Here is a 20,847-nt window from a genome sequence, read left to right on the forward strand (position 1 = left end):
GGTAACATGTTTAGTGAGCTTGCATGCTTGTTCTAAGTGGTAGAAACTAGTTTTGATGCATGATTAGTACTCTAGCAAGTTCCTATGGTAGTTTCCCTCAATTATATGTCACCAAATCAAAAAATTTTATGTCATTTGTTGAAAATTTCAGAGAAGCTATGAAGAAGTTTAGCTTTGGAGAGTTGTTCAAGAAGGGGACAACCAGCACCGGGAGGCCTTCTAGGGCCGCCACCCGGATTAGGCAATCATATAATGAAGATATCCTCGCGCCTAGCCACGCTGAAGAGGACAACGGTCCTCCTAATGCTTCTACTTTTCCATGTTATGATTTTCTAAGGAATGCAGGGATACTGGAGGATTTCTTAACCCTTGTCAACAGGGCAGGGTTAACCACTTATATGGGCGATGAAAGGGAGCAATACTACTTGCTCACCAAAATCTTCGTCGAGAGTTTCCAGTTCAACAACAAACACTATGAGCCAACAGTTGCATTCAGGATTTATGGTAATACTGTAACTATGCCATTGAAGGATTTTTGTTGTGCCTTGGATATTGCCCCTGTAGGTACAGCAAGTAGGATTGATGACAACCCCCGGGACTTGCTGGAGCTCTACCGTGGGATCACCGACGATGATTGTCGCACCATTCAGCGGGGCAAGATAAGGAACATTCAACTCCCCGCCATTAAATATTTTGCATACTACATTGCTACTAGCATTCTTGGTAGGGAGAACACTAGTAATATCTCTAGCTACCATCTTGCTTTCCTGAATATTGCACTTACTGGTCAAACCTCCTATCACCTTGGTGCTCTTATTGCTCGCCGCGACTACCAGGGGGCCTATTTTTGGAGGAACCATTGCATCGCTGCGTTTTAACTTATCTTAATCTTCCTATTGATCCTAATGATGTGCCATTGGCCCCTAGGAGACTTGATATTACTGCTATGAAGAGTCATCATTTTGTTACTACTGACTCTACTTTAGATAGTATGGTGTATAGAATGTTGTTTTCTGACGGGGAGGAGAAGGAAATCCCTCTTCCCCAACCTAGTTTGTTGAGTATTGACAGGCAGTCATGGTCGTGCACTAAGGAGGAGGTGGATGAACATTTGAAGATAAGAGACTTCCACCAGCAACATGACTCCGAGGACGTCGGGACCTCCTACGACCACACCGTCACATATCCGGGTGCTTCTTCTAGCACATACCCGGAATACGACCCATCTTCATATTACGGAGACACTACTTCATGGGATCGATGGGATTGAACTCCACTTAGGCCAAAAGCCTAAGCTTGGGGGGAGGTATACCGGCATCACTCATTATTTGCATATTATGGTTGCTGGATACTCGCACATACTTGTTTTGTTCGTTTGAGTGGCTTTCTAATGAGAGGAAGATGATATTTGGGGAAATGCTGCCTGAAAACAGATTCTGGAACGTTACTGTAAAAATCGTCAAAAATAGCCAGAGCGTCATTTTGAGCTGCAAATTTTTGTGTAGGTTCCCCAGGTTGTTATCTAACTTTCATTAGTTGAACACTTTTCGATCTGAGCAACGTAAGATTTTTGTTAAAATCGATTTCTGTACTGCTGTCAGGTTTTGGCAGATTTCTGCCATCTCGCTTTTCTGTGTTTCTTTTAGTTTGCTATTTCTTGATTTCGCTTTGTTTCCTTCCCAAAACACAAAAAGACCAAAAATATTTCTGTTATTTCTCTTCACCATTTGTTTGCTTTAGTTTCTTGCATTTGTTTCACTTTATTTGCTATTGCTAGTTTGCTATAAGAAAACCCAAAAAGATTTTGCTTTGTTTGTTTGTTTCCTCTTGTTCTTATTTGCAATTTGAAAACACCAAAAATATTTGCTGTTCTTCTCTGGTTTGTAAAGTTCTTTATGAGTTCAATGGTCTTCGGTGGCTGGAGCGTGGTTTTCATTTCATATTATCCAAGCTGCACAAGTGAAAAGGCAATAATGACGATCTACGACAATCTGATTGTGGTGAGAGGCTGGTATGAACTCTATTTGTTTTCATTTTTGTACATATACTCATCCATGTGAGCATGCTTAGTTGGTTCATGTGAGGTATATGTTATTTGAGAAAGTCTAGTAGTTCATGATCTCTCATGTTTAGCTCCAATTTATTAATATGAGTAGCATGTCATGTATGTTTGTTTGCATTGTTTTATTCATAAGTAAGTATGGCATTGTGGTATCCTCCTCTGAATAATTCATTTATATCGACTTGGCACATGCTCACGCATGCATATGACTGAACAAAAAGTCAATTAAGCCTCGATGATTTATATTGCTTCAGAGTTCTTGTATCACTTTTATGCCTCCGTTAATTTATTTTGCCGCAAGCATGATTATGACGATTCTTGCTCTCTTGATTTGTCGCTCCCTAGTCTATTGCTAGCCTTCACTTGTACTGAGCGGGAACGCTGCTCGTGCTTCCAAACACCTGAAAACCAAGTTGTTCCAAAAGTGTCCACCATAAATACCTATGCATGGCATTTCAAACCATTCCAAGTAAATTCTCATGCGCTACCTTTAAAACCTTCAAAATGCTTCTCAATTTGTGTTTATGTTTCATAGCTCATGAGGAAGTATGTGGTGTTTAGCTTTCAACCTTGTCATTTACTTTTGACGGACTCTCATATGGACTAGTGGCACATCCGTTTATCCAATAATTTTGCAAAAAGAGCTGGCAATGGGATTCCCAGTCCCGAATTAATTAACTTAATTAGACACTCCTCCATGGTTTGTGATTGTTGGACGGCACCCGAAGGATTCGGTTAGCCATGGCTTGTGTAAGCAAAGGTTGGGGAGTGTCATCATCATAATAAAACCAAAATAAAAAAGGCACTCCTTCATGGTATGAGATTGTTGGCAGGCACCCGAGGATTCGGTTAGCCATGGTTTGTGAAAGAAAGGTTGGAAGGAGTGCCAAATAAATATGCAATAATTCATGGGAGCCGCTCTTGAAAGTCCGGTTGGCGAGGTAGTTAGTGTACCCATTACCATTCATTGACAACAACAAACACCTCTCAAAATAATTTTACTCCTGTCTTTATAAAAATGAAAAGCTCTAGCGCATGTTAATCCCTGCTTCCCTCTGCGAAGGGTCAATCTTTTACTTTTATGTTGTGTCTCCATTATTTCTTTGAGCACTATCTTGAGAGCACAACTGTCATTCTTAGTACAATATGCTTGTCTCAAAATATGATTGATTGTGGTATAACTTTGATGCATTTATCTTTTGACAATCACTACTTCTAGTCTTTCTATGAACTCCGAGGTGCCGGGCATTTATGTTTTGCCAACCAAATACAGGCCAGAGATACCACTTTATCATACTCTCTTATGAACATTGCAATCTTGCTTATACACATGATTCATGATGCTTCTTATTAATTGTTGGTACCTCTCCATGATTGACATAGCTGTTAGATGATCTTATTTGCATATATCTCATTATGAACTGCTCGAGTATTAGCCATAACATGAGAATATATACATCATATGAGCAAATGTGTTCGTGAAAGTTCTTTTATCGCTCAGTTGTTAACTGAATTGCTTGAGGACAAGCAATAAGCTAAGCTTGGGGGGAGTTGATACGTCCAAAACGTATCTACTTTCCCGAACACTTTTGCTATTGTTTTGCCTCTAATTTGTGTGTTTTGGATGCAACTAACACGGACTAACACTGTTTTCAGCAGAACTGCTCTGGTGTCTCGTTTTTGTGCAGAAATCCAACTTTCGGGAAAAACCTCGGAATTTATGCAGAAGGCCCTATTTTCCCAGGAAACTAACGGAGCCAGAAGGGCAATTGAAGTGGAGGCCCGAGGGCCCCACACCATAGGGCGGCGCGGCCCAGGGGGGGCCCGCGCGGCCCTGTGGTGTGGCCCCCTCGGCCGGCCTCCGACGCCCTCCTTCGGACTATTTATCGGCCTCGACCTAAAAACGCACGAGAAGAAGTCGAAGTCGCCAGAAACCCTCCAGAACGCCGCCACATCGCGAAACTCCGTCGCGGGAGCCAGAAGTCTCCGTTCTGGCACTCCGCCGGGATGGGGAATTGGAGGAGATCATCGCCGCCATCACCGCCAACGCCTCTACATCAACCAGCCATGTTTCCCCCATCCATGTGTGAGTAATTCCCCCGCTGTAGGCTGAAGGGGATGGTAGGGATTGGATGAGATTGGTCATGTAATAGCATAAGATTGTTAGGGCATAGCGCCTAGTGTCCGTAGTTGGTACTTTGATGATATTGTTGCAACTTGTTATGCTTAATGCTTGTCACTAGGGCCCGAGTGCCATGATCTCAGATCTGAACATGTTATTGTTTCATCAAGATAATCATTGTTTATGGTCTTACCTATAAGTTGTATACACATGTCGCTGTCCGGAACCGATGGCCCCGAAGTGACAGAAATCGGGACAACCGGAGGGAATGGTAGCGATGTGAGGATCACATGTGTTCACGGAGTGTTAATGCTTTGCTCCGGTACTCTATTAAAAGGAGTACCTTAATATCCAGTAGTTTCCCTTGAGGCCCGGCTGCCACCGGCTGGTAGGACAAAAGATGTTGTGCAAGTTTCTCATTGCGAGCACGCACGACTATATATGGAACACATGCCTATTGATTGCTTTGTACTTGGACACCGTTTTATTATTATCTGCAAATGCCCTGCTATGATTGTTACATGAGTTTCTCTCATCCATGCAACGCCCGTCATCCGTCCCCGTGCCTACAGTATTTTAATCCTGCTGTTTACTAAAATCACTACTGCTGTCTCTGTTACTCTGCTGCTGTTATTTCACTACTGCTACTGCTATAAACCTGTTACTACTGATAAACCCTTGCGAGCAAGTCTGTTTCCAGGTGCAACTGAATTGACAACTCCGTTGTTAAGGCTTCCAAGTGTTCTTTGTCTCCCCTTGTGTCGAATCAATAAATTGGGTTTTACTTCCCTCGAAGACTGTTGCGATCCCCTATACTTGTGGGTCATCAGACCCCAACAACAAAACCTCCCATAGGTGGGAAACCTACTCAAGGGGGGAGTCCTACCCAAGGTGGGACTCCCACCTTTCCCTTAGGTGGGGTGGCCGGCCACCTATGGTGGAGTCCACCTGGGACTCCACCCCTTAGGGTTTGGCTGGCCATGCAAGGTGGAGTCCCTTCGGGACTCCACTTTCCATGGTGATTTCTTTCGGACTTTTCTAGAACCTTCTAGAACCTGCCATAAATGCACCGGATCATTTCCAAACTTGGAATATGACTTCCTATATATGAATCTTATTCTCCGGACCATTCCGGACCTCCTCGTGATGTCCTGGATCCCATCCGAGACTCCAAACAAAACTTCGAACTCCATTCCTTATTCCATATCTACTTAAACGACATCAAACCTTAAGTGTGTCACCCTACGGTTCGCGAACTATGTAGACATGGTCGAGATCTCTCTCCGACCAATAACCAATAGCGGGATCTGGAGATCCATAATGGCTCCCACATATTCAACGATGACTTAGTGATCGAATGAACCATTCACATACGATACCAATTCCCTTTGTCACGCGATATTTTACTTGTCCGAGGTTTGATCATCGGTATCTCTATACCTTGTTCAACCTCGTCTCCTGACAAGTACTCTTTACTCGTACCGTGGTATGTGGTCTCTTATGAACCATTCATATGCTTGCAAGCTATTTAGACGACATTCCACCGAGAGGGCCCAGAGTATATCTATCCATCATCGGGATGGACAAATCCCACTGTTGATCCATATGCCTCAACTCATACTTTCCGGATACTTAATCCCACCTTTATAACCACCCATTTACGCAGTGGCGTTTGATGTAATCAAAGTACCTTTCCAGCATAAGTGATTTACATGATCTCATGGTCATAAGGACTAGGTAACTATGTATCGAAAGCTTGTAGCAAATAACTTAATGACGTGATCTTATGCTACGCTTAATTGGGTGTGTCCATTACATCATTCACATAATGATATAATCTTGTTATTAATAACATCCAATGTTCATGATTATGAAACTAATCATCTATTAATCAACAAGCTAGTTAAGAGGCTTTACTAGGGACTCATTGTTGTTTACATAACACACATGTATCAATGTTTCGGTTAATACAATTATAGCATGGTATATAAACATTTATCATAAACATAAAGATATATAATAACCACTTTTATTATTGCCTCTTGGGCATATCTCCAACAGCGAGGGCGGCGACTTGCCACGCGACATCCACCTACCTTACCCACGCGCCTTCAATGCGCGTCCGCCGCCTCCCTTAAAACCCCACTGGCGCACACTACTCGTGTTTCCCCGCCGTCCAACCCTAGCCGCCGTCGTCCAACCTCCGCGCAAACTCCCACGCACCCAGCCGACGATGGCACACAACGACCAGGCCGGCGGCAGCATGCTCCGCTCGACGCAGCTTAGCTTCGACGAGGCCGACGTACTGTACTGGCACCATATCCCCGTGCTAGTACAGTTCAAGTTGCCGCACAGGTGGCACGTCTCCAACAGCGGCTTCGTTGTGCCGCTGCCGCCACCGCCAGGAGCACAGATGTGGGCCTTTGGCAGGGAACGGCGGAACCAGATGACGCCGGAGGAGAGGAGCCTACCGGACAACGCTCTGGACAGCCCGACCTGGGCATTGCGTTTTGAAGACGAGCGCTCCGTCGAGCTCGCGCGGACGGCCAACCGCTCGGGGGGGCCGCTTCAACACCGTCAGCCGCCGTGCCTGGTGGTACGACCGCGACGTCGACGACACGCTCCGCCAGTACGGATTCCGTCCGCGCGTCCGCGGGCAACGGGAGCCGGTGTACTTACAGCAGGCGGTGGGCATGGCGGTGGCGCCGACCCTGCAGAGGGCGCCGGAAAGGACCGCGACGTCCGGAAGCTCGCGCACCGGATCGTCGTCTGCCGTTGCGCGCACGCGCACGCGCTCGATCGCGCCCGCTCCTCCTCCGGGAGGCGTCGTCATCCGCGACGAGGCGAGGCGCGCGTCCTCTGCTCCGGCCCGTCGGACGACGGGTCGGGCCGCTGCCCTCGCGTCAAGGAGGAGGACGCCGCGGCCTCGCCACCACTTCTTCTTTTTTTGAAGGTGAAACAGTGGGTGAACCCACTGCAATTTTTATATTAATCATAGTTGTATCAATACAGAAAAGAGGGAGATCCTCTTTAAAAAGAAAAAAAGAAGGAAGAAACAGAAAAACAAACTAGTCTAAATCTGAGATTGTAGCCATTCTTTAAAAGTATCTGCATGCTTCTTCTTCATTCTATAAATGAGCAACTTTGCTTCTTGGAGGAATATAATTTTCCAAGTTTCAAGACTTGGTGTCTGATTGTTAATTGTTGAAGATTTTATTATTCCTTGAAATCCAAATGCCCCAAGCTGTCAGAATAATTATTTCCATTGCAAAAGGATACCTCAGTTTCGTTTTTATATCAGAAAAAGCCTGGAAAATAGTCCCATCCCTTCCGTCGGTGAAGAAGAAATGGTGGGAGAAGGAGGCCGAGGCGTAGGTGGCCCTCCGTGGCGACGGCGACGAGGAGGAGTTCCCCGCCCTACAGTACATGGTCGGCCGCTCCGTCGATGAAGACTACTGGCATATCGCAATCGACCCGCGGGGGCGACAGTGTGGTCCGCCAGGGACCACGACGCCAACTGTCGACCTCGCCGGACCATTCGAGCTATCGGCGCCAAAGGAGGATAAGGCCGACGAAGACGATAGCTGGTCCTTCAGGCCATCCAGCGACGGCGGCGACGACCTGGATTTCAGCGCCTTCGACTCCCGGCGCACCTAGATGCTTTATTTAGTGTTTTAGTTTAAATTTGCGATAAATTTGTACAAATTTCGTATCGTTTTAAAATTTTGATTTTAAATTTTAAAATCTATCGAGGCCATCAGTTTGGGGGCGCCAGCGTGGGAGCAGCATTCCCAAATAGAGGATGCTCTGCCGGCGTCCCCATACGGCAGTACCAAGACGTCTATTTGGGGCTGCCGGTAGAGATGCTCTAAGCAAACCAAGTCAGTTTGGTTTAAACGGAGGCACTAGTGTACAAATTTTTTGGAAGAGTCATGGCTATAATCCAAACAAAGAACTTGCCAAAATTTTGGTCATGCCACACCAAACACACCCTATGTCTTTGCCACTACGGTTACAATTTTGTGGCACCTTTGCAGACCAAACTCCATCGCCTCTCTCCTGCACAGGGATGCCGTTGCGCCGCCTCCCGGCCTGCCGCCGGCGATCGCTCCCCCTCCCCTGTTGCTGCGCCGCCACTTCTCGTAGCTCTACCTCCTTTCCTGCCTAATCCGCGCCATCCCGCCCACCGCCGGCCGCCCCCTGGTGTTCTGCCGCCGCATCTTGCACTTTTCCCCACCCTAAACCCTCGCCTCCACCGGCCAATTTCCATATCCTTTGGTCTCTCTCTCTCGGATCCGACATCGTCTCCCTCCTGGCTCTGGCCTTCACCTAGCTGCTGGAGTGGATCGGAGGGGATCCATCGCTTCTCTTCTCCTCTAGGTAAGGAAGGAACCCTCCGTCCTCATTCTTTCCTTTCCATGGCAGTAAGCGAGCTGTACTCCTTGAATTGGATACATCATATATGGTCTGCTGCCCGTTCCGATCACCGCACACTAGGTGCTTATCGGAATGCCCCGACGAACTCGGCCCTCCTTTTTTTTCAGTTTATGCAGTCTCATTTTGAATGAATTCTGTTTGTGCAGGTACTCGCCTCCACCGAGCATGTCGCCGCCACTGCCGGACGAGCTTCTCGAGGAGGTCTTCCTTCGCCTCCCGCCGGACGAGCCGGAGTGCCTCGTGCGCGCATCCCTGGCCAGCAAGCTCTGGCTCGACACCCTCTCCGGCCCTCGCTTCGGCGGTCTCTACCGCAAGTTCCATGGAGCTCCGCCTATGTTGGGCTTCATTTACTGCCCGCCCATTTATTCCTCGGGATACAGAAGGGACGAGTACGACAGGGTTCCGTACTACGAACCCGCCACAAAGTTCCGTGCGCGCATTCCCGACGATGACTGGGGGTGCTGGTTCTATGAGCCGTGGGACTGCCGCCATGGCCGCGTTCTCCTTGTGGATGCAACTGCATTAGCCGCCGAGGGGTTAGCCGCCAAGTTCCTCGTTTGGAACCCCTTGACAGGCAGCCGGAGGGAGCTGGATGGGCCCCAAGCTCGAGATATCGTGGAATCCCAGAGCCTTACGGCCGCAGTGATTTGCGCCGTGGCCCGCTGCGACCACCGCGCATGTGAGGAGGGCCCCTTCCGGGTGGTCTTGGTCACCCTGGACAAGAGTGATGTCGGTTGTGTTGCATGCGCATACATATCCTTGCCGCAGATGGGTGAAGGGAGCAAGCCATGCCCTGATCTCTCTCTTGCAGATGAGTGGACTGAGTTGTCCGCTGATCTTGATCTTGTGGGTGTGAGTGCATGCATTGATTTTAAGCCCCAGGTCCTCATCGAAGAAGCACTTTATTTAGTGATTAAGAATGGTGATAGTGGCGTGGCGATAGCTATTCTCAAGTGTGACTTGGCATCTAATTGCTTATCACTGATTGATGTGCCGCCGCTGGAGACTGGCGCAGACGGTGATAGTGAAACTATCCTCATGGCGACGGAGGATGGTAGTTTGGGGTTTGCACGATTGGACATGTTAAACCTCCACCTGTGGTCAAGGCAGATGGGTTTCGACGGGGTTCTGTCATGGAATCAACATAGAGTCATCAATCTGAAAGAACTCCTCCCCATCCAAAATCCCAAGTTAAGACTTACACTGGTTGGATCTGTGGAGGGTAGTGATACCATTTTCGTGACCACAGATCTTGGTATATACGGGATTAATCTCAAGTCACGAAGTGTGAAGAAGCTATGGAAGAGAGAAATCTTTCATTATTTGATGCCATACATGAGTTTCTACACTCCTCGAGGTATGTGTGTATGTCCTTTGTTTTATGATCTGGGAATAATTCTCAAGTAATAACATAAATCAGATCAAAAGTTACATTTCATGTTTCAGTCGTGATACATATATCTTTTAAGCAAACTATGAGTGCTATGTAACACCCGAACGTAACACCTAATTATGCTTATGTCTACCTAATAGGCAATTTTTTAAAGTCATGTTTTCTCCTTTTTTAAATCTCACTGACAACTTTATTTCCAGAAATGGTGAACCCCGCCAATGCGACTCCTTGACTACATATGGTTGGAATATTAATAAGAGAAGCAGGCCACTCTCACCCTGTTTAGGAAAGATCACCACTTGGAGGTGACATGGGTCTTATGATCCGTTGAGTCAGTATTTAGTAGCTGCTTTTGTGCAGCGGTACTTGTTTTCCTATAGTGTGGTGTTGGCTTTTGTCATTAATCTCGTGAATTTAGCTGCGTCATTGCCCGTTGGCGTATGTAACCGGGAATGGATTATCTTGTAATGAATCTCTAATTTCTTGCAGTGTCAGCTACATGATCTGTTGTTTAATTAGCTTAAAAACACATCTTCAGACAGCAGCTCAGTCTTCCCATTTTTAAAACTTTACAGTTTGCTGTACCAGCTTTGATCCAATCTCTATATTATCCCAAAAGAGGTAGCATAGCTAGTATTTTCGGTCTCTCAAGGGATGATGATGTTTCTGCAGTTCTGCATGATTTCTTGCTGACATGTCTTAATTTACGTTGTGAACTTAATTAGTGCTATGTGTCAAGTACCATTGTTACTGTAGTTTTTTAGCAAGCAATGTTACTGAAGAGTATAACACGTAAACTGGAATCTTGAGCTGTACATGCTGATGTGATATGGGCAAATATCTCGTAGAGATTTTATGCTTCAGTAACTCCACAAAAAGTGTTAGGTATTTTTTTTTTTTGAGAAACAAAGTACAAACGCAGACGCTCACATACACGCGCATACACTCACCCCTATGAACGCACACCCTACCCCTATGAGCACCTCCGAAAGACTGAGCCAACGGATTGGATCTTGAAATTGACGAAGTCACCACAGGCGCCTCGCTGTCGACGGGAACATCGCCTCCCACTGAATGAATATTCCGCCTTTATGAGACACACAGATGTCAAACCTGGGATTTGAACTCTGGTGGGCTGAGGATACAACCATCCTCCTAACCACCCAACCTCAGGTTGGTTCTCAGTGTTAGGTATTTGTTCGTTATTTGTTGCATATTTTTTTGGCCTACCATGGACATAATAGTAGACTTCATTGCCCATGTAGTGAGATGAAGATCTTCATATGTTTGGTCATAGAGTGCAAATCTATAGCGATCATTGCAATTATTTTGGTTTTCCATAATTTCTAGATTGATTCAAAGAGTGTCCTTACTTCTTAGACAAAATGTTTCACTCAAAAGAATCAGCACAGATTTATCTGTGCTTCCTGTGCCTATACATATGGAAGAGGTATTGCTCTGTCAGAAATGCCTGATAGCTAATTAACTTTGTTCGCCCTTCATGGGCACAACAAATTGTATTGTGAGCTGGCTGGTTTTCTGCATGTCATGGAGATAGCTTTGATTTACATGGCACGCCTGTCTCTCTTTTGCATTTCCTTCATATGTGGGTATTTTTCTTCTTCTTTACAGCAGGATATAAATTTGTATCATGTTATTCATTGTTGGAGAATCCTTGTTATGGTGACAGAATCTGAAGAGCAGGATGCCACCCTAGTCAACAGGAAAGGGGATAACTTGGAGGCAGCATGGATCTTGTGATGAAACATGTCACTAGCTCTAGCTGGTAGGTGTTTTGTTAGTGCTTTATTTCCCAATGCTGTTGTTGGCTGTTGTTAGTAAGTTTGGTAATTTTTCTCCGGTTGCCCGTCTTAAGGGTGATCTTTTGATCATGCCATGATGGGCATAATTCCCGATTAAGGTTTCAGAACTTTAGTTACATGGTACAATGCTAGGGTACTGATAAATTTGGTTGACGCCATGTAAGTAGCGAGGTCACGGTAGATAAATTAGTTAGATTCTTAAGCAGTACACGGCGCAAGTAAAAGGACAAATGCAGTAACGTGTAACAAGTGTGGACGTGTGGTAGGAGCTGTAAACTGCGCGCGCGCGCGGGAGCAGACGCTCGAAAACGCAGCGCGTGGTAAAAAAATTAACGCGGGTGGGATTTTGCGCCATCCTACGCTTCTAGTGCATACTATTAAATGAGTGCACACTATTAAATGAGGCGCGCGCGCACCCAACCGCTCCACCTCACCCGCGCCCCGCTCCACCTCTACTCCACCTTAGGCCGCACGTTGCTCCACCGTGATGACTCCCCGCCGCCACTTGAGCTCCAGGTACCGCAGTGCGGAGATCTGGAGTGGCGACTAGCGCATCGGCCTCGGCACGTATGAGACGACAAACGAGGCGGCGCGCGCGAACGACGCGATGGCCTGGCGCATCGGCCATCCTCACCGTTCGATGAACTTCACCGATGTTTCGACGCACTAGCAAGCCGAAGACCTCGCGCCGCTGCCGTCCATCACGCAGGAGGCGAGGCAGCGCCAGCGTGAGCTCGAGCAGCGCCTTCTCCTCGCCGAGCGGGACGAGGGCATGCGCCTCGAGTGGGCGCGACGCTTCCCAAAGGATGTGGCCGCGGAGGTCGCCTTCTTCGCCGAGAAGGCAGAGATGAAGGCAGCGAAGAAGAAAGATCGGGGGGCGAGGAGGGCCAAGAAGGAGGCCGCGAAGAAGGACAACGAGGAGAAGGCCGCGAGGAGGAAGGAGGAGAAGAAGAAGGGCGCCGTTCCGTGGACCATCGCCGTTGACTCTTCCTCCTCTGAGTTCAAGTGGTCGTCGACTCCGGTGTCGTCCACAACAACGGACTCCTCCGAGTTCGAGTGGTCCGATTAGTGTAGTCTATCTTTAGTATTAAATTCGGTTGTACCAAATGTGGGTTGAACTATCTAATATATTTATATTTGCAGTCTATTTTTAGGTTTTGTTTGATCCATTTAGATGTGTAATTGTGTGAAAATGTGGTTTTTGGGGCTGCATTTTAGCGCATCTGCAAAAGGACCGTTTCAGCGCTGGATTTTGGCGCGGCGATTTACAGCACCCGGCGAAGCTCTCGCCGGCGCCGCGCGCTGCATCCACATAGCGCGCGCTCTAAAGCCGATTTATAGCGCCGCGTTATATATCGCCTGTTGGAGATGCTCTAAGGTGAGGTTAATTCTTCTATGGCAAATAGCAGAGACCCCCTGAGGGCTAAATCTATTGATTAGGATTGCATGTTACAGTACAAACATTTAGCATGTACAGACTACAGAGCATCACATAAGATCAAACTCATGGGGAAAGGCCACACAGGTTATGCTCCAGGCTGTTACAGATAATTGCGCATGATGCATTGTGCTGAATCCTAGCATTTCTCCATGTTATTTTCTCTGCTGATATATCTCTGTTTTATTTCCATGTTCTAGCATTCCTTTTCGATCAAGAGGACAACAGGCCTGATCTGCAAATCTATTCCGTAGTTTGCAATATCTTCAGATCGAGTCAAGGGTCTGAACAACCTATGGCTAGTTTTCAAACAGAAAGAGGTGTCGCTGAAGATTGAGCTTGTGAGCGATGTGTGTGTGCCTTGAAATAGGCAAATTAACTTAAGCATTGGAAGTAGATGCTGCAGAGCCATGAGTTGCTTGCACATGGCAATTTTCCTGGAGAATAGGGGAGAAACAAATTAATAAGTGCAGTTAAATACCCGCTATATGAGAGGAATGATGAAGGCATCGGAGAAACATGCGGCTTGAGGCATCTGCTCGTTCTATTGCCAGAGGTGCCTAGTGTTGGTCCTGCTCAACTCATATGGGAAAATATAAAAGGATTTCAGAGGCTGGCTAATCTATTTTAGTTTCTCTAGCCATTCTTCAGTAGTAATGTCTTTTCTGTGACTTGCAGCTTGCGGTTGCCGTATTGTTTTTTTTAGATAAAAGGCATGGACTGCCCGACTTTAAATTAATAAAGCCCTCAGGTTCAACACAACAAGTTAAGAGATACATGCTGCGGCACAACAGCTTTGGCCAAAAGAACTAGTCCGAGCTAAACAACGGCCTACGAAGAGCACATCACAAACACCAGGGGTAGCTCCAGGGGCATTCAGGCGACTTGATCAGGCCTTCTTGGATTGGAGGCGGCGTGAAGAAGCTTGAGCTCGGCAATCGCGTGCTCGATCCATGGCCGGTCCAGGGGCTTTGCCAGGGGCATCCACATCTGAAGAAACAGCATAGTTTTAAAGATGATGTTAGCGGGGTGGTTCATGAATTTTGATTCAATGGTCATCTTATTTCTAAAGAGCCAAAGGGCCCAGGATTGCGCCACGAAAAGCAGCCACACACATCTTCTAAATCTACCCGAAAGACTAGAGATGATGGCGTATAATTGAGCAAAATTGGCTGGGCACCAACTGCAGCCCAGCAGCTGGCGGGCAACGCTCCAAGCAAAAAATCGCCGGGGAGCACAAAAAGAAGATATGTGCCGCGTCTTCCGGTCTGCCACAGAGCTTGCAGCAACCGTTGCCTGGCCCCTGCCGAGTGGCAATGTTGATGCAGGAGGGCAACTTGTCGAGGACTAGCTGCCACGAGAAAATCTTGATCTTAAGAGGAAGGCGAGCCGCCCAAACGTCCCGGAAATGAGCAATGGAGGCTCCCTGGGCCAGCTTCAGGTACATGGATCTGACGGAGAAACATCCCGAGGGTTCCAGGGACCAGGAGACCCTGTCCTGACCTTGGGAAAGGGCGGTTTGCTCAATGATGGCTCTCAGTTGCTGCCAGTCCTCCAAATTCTGGGGATCTAGCGATCTTCGGAAGGTCAGAGTGCCCCTCGGACCACACACCTGAGCTACTGTGCTCATCTGCGCATTAGCGATGTTGAACAACTCTGGAAATCTATCCTTGAGGGCCCCATGCCCTGTCCATTTGTCCATCCAAAATTGGGTGCGTCTACCATCACGAATCTCAAACTTGGCCCCGAGCTTGAAAAGGTGTTTGATCTTGTGGAGACTACGCCAGAATTGGGAGCCCCCTTGTCCCGTTCCCTCAAAAATGTTGTTGGCGGAGTTGTACTTTCCTCTGATGATCTGCGCCCAGATAGGGTTATCAGCTTGGTATAACTTCCAAATCCACTTAATCATCAGAGCCAAATTCATCTTTTTGGAGTTAAGGAGCCCCAAGCCTCCACACTCCTTGGGTCGGCAAACAGCAGGCCAATTGACCAGGTGATAGCGCCTCTTCGGACCTGTGCCTTCCCAATAGAATCTGGCCCGGTGTGAGTCGAACTTTGCATGGATACCATCTTGAAGCAGGAATAAACCCATCGCAAACTGTGGCAAGCTAGCTAGGCAGGAGTTGGAGAGGATGAGCCGCCCTCCCGACGACATAAACTTGCCCCACCATGGCTCAACCCGGCCAGCCAGCTTGCGGACCAAGAACAACCATTGCTCCATGGTAAGCTTTCGGTCGGAGATGGGGAGACCCAAATAGATGAAGGGGAAGGAGCCAAGTTTGCAGTTGAGCCTATCAGCAATCTGCTGCTTCCGGGCAGTTGAGGTCCCCATGACCACCACCTCAGATTTGTGATAATTAATCTTGAGGCCTGACATATCCTCAAAGCACATGAGGAGGAACTTTAAGTTTGCAATATGAGAGTCCTCATCTTGGATCATAATGAGAGTATCGTCCGCGTATTGTAAGTGCGTAATCCCCCCGGGGATCAAGTGTGGAACCACTCCCGCAATGTGTCCGGCCGCTGCCGCGGAGGAGAGAATCTTGGACAGCGCCTCTGCCATGAAGTTAAAGAGCAGGGGGGAGAGGGGATCCCCTTGTCTGACCCCTCTCTTGTTTCTGAAGAATGGGCCCACTTCTCCATTGATAGCAATCGCAGTTTGTCCCCCCATGACAAGTTGCGAGATGCGGTGTACGACCCCAGCGTCGAAACCCTTTGCCCTAAGGACTTCCAACAAAAAGGACCAGTTAACACGATCATAGGCTTTCTCGAAGTCCATCTTTAACAAGATGCACCCCTGTTTTCTAGCTTTCACCTCGTGGACTATCTCATGAAGGGCCAAGATCCCGTCAAGGATGAATCTGCCCTTAATAAAAGCCGTTTGGTTTGGGCTAATGATGCGGTGCGCGATAGGATCAAGCTTGGTTGCGAAGGCTTTGGATATGATTTTGAAGATCACGTTGATCAAAGCAATAGGGCGGAACTGCGTGATTCTGTTCGCCCCTAGGACCTTAGGAATGAGCGAGAGAATCCCGAAATTGAGTCTCGCAATGTCAATCCTACCCAGGATGAAGTCGTTGAGAATGTGGAGCACTCCCATCTTGACAAGGCCCCAGAACTTTTTGAAGAAGAACACCGGAAACCCATCCGGGCCTGGAGCTGTATCCGATTTCATGTCCATGACTATAGCTTCCAACTCTTTCTCCGTAAAGGTGCGCATCAACCTCTCATTCTCTTCTTGGGAAACTCGAGCGGTTGGGCCCCAAGCATTGGGGAGAAGCCCGCAGACCCTGGCCTCCTCCGACCCGAGGAGCATACGGTAGAACTCATAGATGTGTTGTTGTATGAGCCTTTTGTCGGTGATCACCCCTTGATCCGACACCAGGGAGGAAATGCAACACTTCCTGCGGCGCCCATTTGCCATCGCATGGAAATATTTGGTGTTGGCGTCTCCTTGCAGCACCCAGCGAACACGACCCCTTTGTCTCCAGTACTCCTCTTCCGCACGGAAAACCTCCAGCAGCTGATCCTCCAGATGGTAGCGGAACGCCCACTCTTCTTCATCAATACCCACCGTATCAGCTCTGTCATCCAGGCTCTTGATTTGAGTCAGCAGGTTTTGCTTGATCTGCCTGGTCTCTTTGCCTTTGTTTGCATTCCAGCCCCTGAGATATTGGCGCAGACCCGTGCTCATAAAATTCCACCAATCGATGATGTCTCTCCCACCCACCCTGTTGGCAAGGGAGAGCCAGACTGTTTCCAGGGCCGCCTGAAAGCCCTGAGACTCAAGCCAACTCGACTCGAAAAAGAATCGGTTGCTCTTAGGTGGGTTCCCTTCACCAGAGTCAAAGATAAGCGGGGTATGGTCCGAACCCAGGCTAGTCTCAGCCGCAACTGCACAGAGCGGGAAGTGCAGCTCCAACTCAGGTGAAATGAAGACACGATCCAGCACACACCTGACTGGATTAAGCTGTTTGTTGGTCCATGTGAAGCGCGCCCCAGTGCGCGGAATCTCTCGCAGGCCCCAACATGCGATATGTTCATTGAACAGGTCTATCCTGGTCCAATTAAGCCTGTCATTGTTCTTGTCATGGGCCGCCCTGATGAGGTTGAAATCCCCACCCATGATGACGGGGGTATCCGCGCTGTTCACTTTGTTGGAGATCTCCTGTAAGAATTCCGCCGAGCGAGAGTGATCAGCAGGACCGTAGATACCCATAACTCTACACCGCAGCCGGTCCGCGCGACAGATAACATCAGTACAGATGAAAAATCTGCCCCTGTCGATGGCACCCACATCGAAACAGCTGTCACGGAAACCAAGGAGCATTCCCCCTGAATGTCCATTAGCTGGAAGCCAACACCACACAAACTTGTCCCCAGTCTCTAGGCTCGAAAGCTCTTGATCTGTGAATTCCTGCTTGATGGTCTCTTGCAGGCAAACGATGTCGATTCTGTGTGTCCGAAGATAATCTTTGAGCAAAGTTCGGCGTCCCCTAACACCGAACCCGCGGATGTTCCAGAAAAGGGCCCTCATTGATCAACCACCTTACGACCCCGTGCTTGGCGGGTTAGGATCCTTCTCCCTGTCACCAGCGCTTTTTTCTGGATTTTCTTCTTCTTTACTTGTCTAAGACCCATCGCCCGGCTCGCCCCAGACCCAACTGGAGGAGAAGGCGTGGCGGTGGGTTGCTGAGCCTCCTGGCCATGATCGTCCTGCTTCTCAGACACCTTCTTCTTAAGAGCTTCCTCCGCCGCTCGGTCCCTTGCTAGGGCGAGCTCCGCCTGAGCCAATTCGCGTGCCCGCAGCATGGACAGATGGGGAGCAGGGTTTCCCGCAGTAGAGGGAAAGACAACACAGCTATCTCGCGCAACCGCAAGTAAAGAAGCATCGGGAATATCTTGCAGAATGGCGAAATTGTCAACCGATTTGGACGTACCTGGGGTCTTGTCTTTCGCGAGTTGGATCGCCTTCTCCAAGATCGGGGTCGCGGAAGAGCTTGCTCCACGGGCGCTTGATCTAGCCGCAGCCACCGGCGACGCCTTACTCCTTGGCGCCCTGACGATCGGAGCCGCCAGTTCTGCCACCACGGAACCCTCCGCGAACAGTTCTCCTTCCAGCGCCTTTTCTTCAATCCTTCGCGCCTCCCCGCCCTCCCTTTCCAGTGGCTGCTCCTCTTCTTCAGTGAAGCTCAGCTGCTGAGCCACCATCTTTAGCGCCAGCGAGGGGCGGTCGGCGTTGGCCTTGCTCCTTCTCTCTTTTGAGCGCATAGCCGCCGGGTCAGACTCCCAAGTCACTGGAGTGGCGATGCCAGCCTCCACACGATCCTCTTCCGACAAACGTTGCGCCTTCCATAGAGAAGGACGGCTTTTGACAGATTCGTCGCCCACCTGCGGGGAATCTTGGAAGGACACCAGCGAAGGCGAGAGCTGGTCACCTCCAGATTCCACCATCTCCCCAGATGGTTCCTTCCGCGGCTTGGCGGGGTGAAGAATCTCAGCAAGGACCGGAAAGATATATCGGTCCTTGCCGTATTTTTTATGTAGCAAACACCTGCTTTTGCACGGATCTTCCCGTTGAGAATAAACATCAATATATCGGTCTCTTTAGCATTCAAGGGACAACGGTCTGTATCTTAGGTACGTGTAACATTGATATTTATGCGCAAACAAGCCTAAGACCAAAAGCAAATAACGGTCTGTAACATTGATATCAATGTTTTTTTTCTTTGATAGGAGTACGTGCCAACAACGATTTAACGCTCTATTTTCTGTGTAAAGCCAACAACATTTTGCTAACAACTAGGGGAAGTGAAAATGCTCCAGATTCTTCTAATCAAACGGCTGCCGTATTTTTTTTTTTTTGCAGATTTGCAGTATTTTCACCTGATACGTTTCCTAACAACTACAACTAAAAAACATCCTGTCAAAGAGAGAACAACTACTAGAAATATGTTTAATGTTTTGGTGTTCAACATACTGCAGTAGTCGCTTATGATTTTGCTATCTCGAGATTTTTTTTTGTTTCTTCTTGCCTGCATTCTTTAAATAAACATTGTTAACATTTCTTTTGATTGAATTGGAATCAGATTAAGCGCTAGCCAAGTCAGTTTGGTTGCAAACCAAAACAGAGGCACTCGTGTACAATTTTTTTGGAAGAGCCATGGCTATAATCCAAACAATAAGTTTGGTAGACCGGGGCAACAGAGAATCACTATCTCCACTCATACATGTTGCCCTTATACAAGCTCAGCTCAGATTTTATCCCTTATTTGTTAGCCTGGATGTGGTGAAACAAGCTGGACTGACATGTTGTTTGGTGAAATAATCTGGACTGAGATTTTCTCCCACGTTTTTTTACAAAGAGGACCTGGGACAGAAAAGGAAAAAGCAATCGGGTCCTTACATAGAAAAACAAAAAAGCAATCTGGTCCCTGTTCGCCGGCGCCGCTCACGTCCTCCAGCAGCACGTCAACCGGAGCTCAGAGGCGACCCTGGCCGTCGTCCCTGGCCGTGCACGAGCTCGCGCTCGACGAGCCGGAGAAGCCCGTCGTCCGACGCTGGCGCAAGGGCGCGCTCCCGCCGCACCGCGCCGTGGTCGTCGTCCGCTTCCGGGTACCTGACGATGACCATGGACAAGCAGAGGGCCCTCTGCGTCGCCGTTCTTGGACCCGGCGTTTAAGGCCAGCATCCGCCGCCGCGGGGTCCGCATGGGCGACGTCGCGTGCCTGCCCATCTCGCCGGAGCACGGGGAACAACCTCGCACGGTGTGGTCGCCAGGGAGAGGAGGGATAGAGGATGGTGGGGAAAATGGGAGAGAAAGAACGTGGGGGTCAGGGGTCTGGGGCGCGGGGATTGGCGGGGCCACGACTACAGTGTTCTGCGGGTTGAGTTCATCTAGGATGAGTAGGGAAGCTCGATTCGGGCTTCGCTCTCGGGCAGGGCTAGAGCCCTTTTCCGTATGAGATGGGCAGACCCGAGCCGACCTAACAAACAACTTCTCTTAAGGGCATCTCCAACGGCGCGATGCAAACGGACGCTGAGCTACCGTTTGCGTCTGCGGGACCGGAAATGCGTCTGGCACCCTCTCCAGCGGCGCGACGCAAAGTGACCGGGCCGTCCACGGAGACGCAAACCTGCCGCAAATATGCGCCAGGTTTGCATCTCTGCGGACGTTCGGCGGACGCGGAAATTGTCCGCTCGCTTCCCCACCGGGCCCGCCTGGCAGCGAGTCTGCATCGAGGGCATCGCTTCAGGCGGTCAGCGCTTCCGCGTCTGCGCCGCAGCCTTCACCATCAATGGCACGGCTGCCTGTTCTGCACGCGCACTGGCGGGCGGCGGCTGGGCTTCTGCGCCGCCTTCAATGGCATCGTCGCGCGGCCGCCCTTAAAAGACAACCGGCCGCGTTCCTCCTTCCCCCACACCTCCACTCGCACCACCACCGCTGCAGCGCCATGGGGAAGAAGAACGACTTCGAGGCCTCTGGCAGCGGCAGCAAGAGGGTGCCGCTCCCCGTCACGCTGGGGAGGCTCATGAACGGCAAATGGTTGCCGTGCGAGGCCTGGTCCGGCG

General features: G+C 48.9%; 1 protein-coding gene across 1 annotated transcript; it reads left to right on the plus strand.

Moving 5' to 3' along the window:
• Positions 1-8,190: 8,190 nt before the first annotated feature.
• On the plus strand, positions 8,191-10,555 carry LOC127308981 (uncharacterized). The gene is made up of 3 exons (XM_051339945.2): positions 8,191-8,564; positions 8,768-9,978; positions 10,215-10,555. Exons 2-3 carry the CDS (start codon positions 8,787-8,789, stop codon positions 10,244-10,246), a joined length of 1,224 nt encoding a protein of 407 aa, XP_051195905.1. The 5' UTR covers positions 8,191-8,564; positions 8,768-8,786; the 3' UTR covers positions 10,247-10,555.
• Positions 10,556-20,847: the final 10,292 nt, after the last annotated feature.

Source organism: Lolium perenne, chromosome 6 (genome assembly GCF_019359855.2).
Source record: "Lolium perenne isolate Kyuss_39 chromosome 6, Kyuss_2.0, whole genome shotgun sequence".
Lineage (NCBI taxonomy): Eukaryota > Viridiplantae > Streptophyta > Magnoliopsida > Poales > Poaceae > Lolium > Lolium perenne.

Bases quoted from the DNA above. Each gene is read 5' to 3' on its own strand.
- LOC127308981 (XM_051339945.2), top strand. From the start codon at position 8,787: ATGTCGCCGCCACTGCCGGACGAGCTTCTCGAGGAGGTCTTCCTTCGC. The intron at 9,979-10,214 runs GTATGTGTGTAT...CTTTATTTCCAG, and splicing joins GAGTTTCTACACTCCTCGAG to AAATGGTGAACCCCGCCAAT.